The 4,377-nt window shown below is 45.3% G+C and overlaps 1 protein-coding gene across 1 annotated transcript in view; it reads left to right on the plus strand.

Annotated features, from left to right (window-relative positions):
* The window catches only part of kcnj4 (potassium inwardly rectifying channel subfamily J member 4), an 11,027-nt gene extending 6,935 nt beyond the window's left edge, over positions 1–4,092 (plus strand). The window contains exon 4 of the mRNA XM_070542863.1: positions 672–4,092. Coding sequence (XP_070398964.1) covers positions 672–2,286 — 1,615 coding nt within the window. The 3' untranslated portion in view covers positions 2,287–4,092. The remainder of the gene's footprint in view (positions 1–671) is intronic.
* The last annotated feature ends 285 nt before the right edge of the window (positions 4,093–4,377 follow it).

Genomic DNA, 4,377 nt, shown 5'->3' on the forward strand with positions numbered 1-4,377 from the left:
CTCGTGTTAATTTGGCTCAGGCTGATGAGTCAGGTCCAGCTCAGGAGTATTACCAGCAGACAGGTCCTCCAAGTCGCTCCTGATGGTCCTATGGATTCCTGTCCATAGAAAACTGTACAGGTCGACCGTAGCAGCAGCTCATTCTGATGAATATGCCGTTTTTGGCTGTTCTGATCCTTTACCGATGTTCGTTAAGCTCTGCTATCGTCTCATGAAACAACCTGCTCTGCACAATATTTAAGAAAGGGTTATGGGTTTTCCAGATGTACGTGTGATGTATTAACCAGATCTCTGTGGGTTGAAGAGTTGTAGCTCTTACTTAAACATGACAAAGGGAAATCTCTAAATAGTTTGTCAGTCTGACTCAGATATAATCCCATAATCTGTGATGACAGCAATCCCTCACCTTCCCCACAGGTAATCCTTCGAGTCTGAAGACTGAATGCAGCGCGCCTTTAAAGTTCAGAGTTTTAGTCGTGACATTGAGGTGTTGTTATTTATGCTTCAACGAAGGATGTCCGCTATTGTTGCTCTACCATTACTATCAGTAGAGATTGGCATCAAAATGTAATCTCGTAAAAATTAGACAACAAATCGGATGTCGGTAAAAAAGCCCAAACCAAACTTTCCTAGTGTCATTTACTTTAAATCTCAATCCCACTCTTTTGCAGGTACAGCATTGTGTCAGACATCATACCAGAGGAGGAACTCCAGAGAATCTCCAGCTTAGGACTCTACAGCAGCCACAACATTCCCAGATTTCAAGACCAGTGCAACCTTGAAAGAGACAGCGGCAGGAGGAGGCCCGGAGCCTCCGGTGTTGTGGTCAACGCCAAAGAGCAGAGAGGGATGAACAACCGCAACGGGAAGATTCTGACGAGGGGCTCCAACCAAATACGGAGCCGATTTGTGAAGAAAAATGGACAATGCAATGTTGTATTTACTAACATGGAAGACAGGAGGCGGCGCTATCTCGCAGACATCTTCACCACCTGTGTGGACATCCGCTGGAGATATCTGATGCTCATATTCTGCACCAGCTTCCTGATCTCATGGCTGATTTTTGGTTTAGTCTTTTATGCCGTCTCCCTTGCACACGGGGACTTTAAGGACCCACCTGCACAGAAAGGTGATGGGCTGATGGTTGGGGGTCTGTATGGGCCCAACTCTGGGCACACAGTTGGAGGACAGCCGAAAAGGATGCCCTGCATACTTCACATCCAAGGCTTCGTTGGGGCACTCCTGTTCTCTATGGAGACCCAGACCACCATTGGCTACGGCTGGCGCTGTGTCACGGAGGAGTGTCCTGTAGCTGTGATGACGGTGGTCATACAGTCCATTGTAGGCTGCATCATCGACTCTTTTATGATCGGAACCATCATGGCCAAGATGGCTCGCCCTAAAAAGAGAAACCAGACCCTAGTGTTCTCCAGAAATGCAGTCATCTCGCTGCGTGATGGCAAACTGTGCCTCATGTGGAGGGTGGGCAACCTGAGGAGGAGTCACATCGTGGAAGCTCATGTCCGAGCTCAGCTAATACGCTCATACGTCACAGCTGAGGGTGAATTCATCCCCTTGGAACAGATGGACCTCAACGTGGGCTACGATGAGGGCACGGACAGGCTCTTTCTAGTGTCTCCTCTGGTTATAGTTCATGAGATAGATAAGGAAAGCCCTTTGTACACTTTAAGCCGAGCCGATCTGGAAGCTGATGACTTTGAGATTATTGTGATCTTGGAAGGGATGGTGGAAGCCACAGCCATGACCACTCAGTTTCGCAGTTCCTATCTTGCCAGAGAGATCTTCTGGGGTCACAGGTTTGAGCCTGTGATCTACGAGGACCAGGACCGCTACAAGGTAGACTATGCTCGCTTCCACAATACCTACGAGGTACCATCCACGCCTTATCTCAGCGCTAAGGAGCTTGACGAAGCAGCGAGCCGTGCCTCCTCTGGTGCTTCCCCTGTTTCAGTCCGAAGATCCATGCAGAACTTGATCCCACGGTCACTGGCTGCCTTCTGTTATGAGAACGAGGTAGCCTTCAGCTATGGAGAGGAGGAAGAAGACATATTCGAGTCCACTCAGACATCAGCGAAGGACAGGGCAGAAGAGAGGAGGACTTCAGCTGACTTCCAAAACATTTTCCACGACACTCTGACTGTCGCATCTGACAGTCACAACATCATGTGTGTTCTGGACATGGACAACAACCAGATGGAGTTTGACATCTTGCAGACTGCTATTCCTCTCGATCCAGTGGCTTACAAGAGTGAACAAGAGATCTAAAGAGCGTAGGACGGCGCTTTTACTCAGAGAATTGGATGTGTGTTCAACTAAGGGCCGTGACATACTTGCTGTTTGACGACGCAAACGCGTGTTTAAAATGGCTGCCATGCATTAATTGCGTTGATTTGAAGCGTCGTTCACTGCCAATGACAACTAAAGTTGTCATTTGCATGTTTTTACTGTGTGGGCGTTGGACGAGCCCCCGCACCGTGAGAACAAACATCTCAGCTCTAAAGCCGATCTTCATCCGCGTACGTCATACATCATAAGTCATGTGATCAGGAAGCAGAACATCCATGTGTTAGGAGATCGTTTTGGGCCGCTGCTGTAAAAAAAGTGAGACGCGAACCGGAAAAGCTTCTGCCGATCACAATTCAACAATGGATTAATCGCGCAGATTCTTCCTGATGTAAGAGGTGAGTCTCTGCTTTGTTTTGGTTGTTTTGGTGTCAACGTCATCCTAGCGCGCAACGTTCTGTGACTCTTAAAAAAACAGTCAAAACGGTGAGAAACGCTGGCAGCGAAGGGCTTTACCGATCAGGAAACGGCTGGCAGTTAATGAGTTAATGCAACGTGTCCGAACGCTGCAATATACGAGTAACCACTAGGTGGAGTCGAGCGAGACACACTCACCATGGTGACTCCGTCTCTGGGTTAGAGGTCTTTCAGACCATCTTCGATACTGCTGCGGTCTCTTTTTCTGTCGTGAACTCAACACCAGTTATCCAGTTACTGATCTCTTCTATTAACGCCATTTTGTTTTGGTTGTACCCACAAACCTGGCTCTCTGTCCGGTCTGTGTAGTCTAGTGCACCACCTAGTGGAACACTCCAGTACTACGAGCAGCAGCAAGTATGTGAACAGAGACGCAGCCTGCTGCCTGTGCCAACACAAGGTCAAACAGCAAATTTATCACGGCCCTTAAAGCGATTTGATTACTAACTCGCCCGTTTAATCTAGTTTCCTGAATGATCTATATTCACAGAAATAGTGATCAAGTCTGACAGTCTTGACGAGCTAAAGGCTTGCCCAAATGTAGCTAAGACCAAAATGGATGGTCACCATTTTTAAAACATCTGCAGTCTCTTATAATTTACAACAGTTTGTGTAAATGATGTGTTTTAAACTAGTGGTTCTCAGTCTTTCCAGCTTTGGATCCCAAACAGTAAAACCGACAGACTTTGATACCAAGTTTGCTGTTTGGACTAAAGAAATGTTGTTTTAACCCTTTAACACCCAAGTCTTAACCCTCTGATGCATGAATTATGAAATCTTCAACTATGATTTTTTTAACAATTTTTTTCTTTCAGCGTTAGGTGTGAATGAAACAAATTTCAACAAATATTTTTTTGTAAAATTTTATAATTTACAAATAATTTATTACATGTCCACCTCAGTGGACAGCATGCATTCTGAGCATGAAATATGTTGGCTTGGCTTACTGAAGTCCAAATGGAGGGGCTCAAATGCAATAAAGTCTTCAACAGCTGTGCTTAATAGTAAAAACAAATAAATAACCATTTTGAGTACCTGTCCACTGTAGTGACCATTATGCATCAAAGGGTTAAAATGTCCACTAAGCATTTTTATTTTATTGGGTAGATGCTTTGGCTCATTTTCCCAGAATTCTCATTTGGCATATAAACACCATTTTGGAGATGCTGCAAAATCCAGCCCGTTGAAGGAGGCGGGTCCTACCCCAAGAATGAAATATTTGGTGAGTCACTGAATATTCTTCTGTTTGGACAGAGATCCAGTGTGACTGAATCAGGCAGAACAAGGACTGTAAAGCCATTTCCTGTGATCAAATATTAAATTTAAAACCTTGATCCTGTATCCTCGCTCTTTTATTCAAGTAACAGTAGATAGCTTATTAAATTTTGAGCTAGAGCGTTACCGTTGATCGCAGTGATTGTTGGGTTAGAAACTGGACCGGTTTCATATTTGACACCACTCTGCAGCCCTCTGCTGACTAGAAATGGTGCTAGATAGTTTTGTGGAGAGGGTAGGCGTTCTATGGGGGACTTTTTACCTGTTTTCAGCTGTTAGTTGTAATGCTAATGGTTAGTATTTTCAGTTCGGGTTAGGGTC

Source organism: Nothobranchius furzeri, chromosome 12 (genome assembly GCF_043380555.1).
Source record: "Nothobranchius furzeri strain GRZ-AD chromosome 12, NfurGRZ-RIMD1, whole genome shotgun sequence".
Taxonomy (NCBI): domain Eukaryota; kingdom Metazoa; phylum Chordata; class Actinopteri; order Cyprinodontiformes; family Nothobranchiidae; genus Nothobranchius; species Nothobranchius furzeri.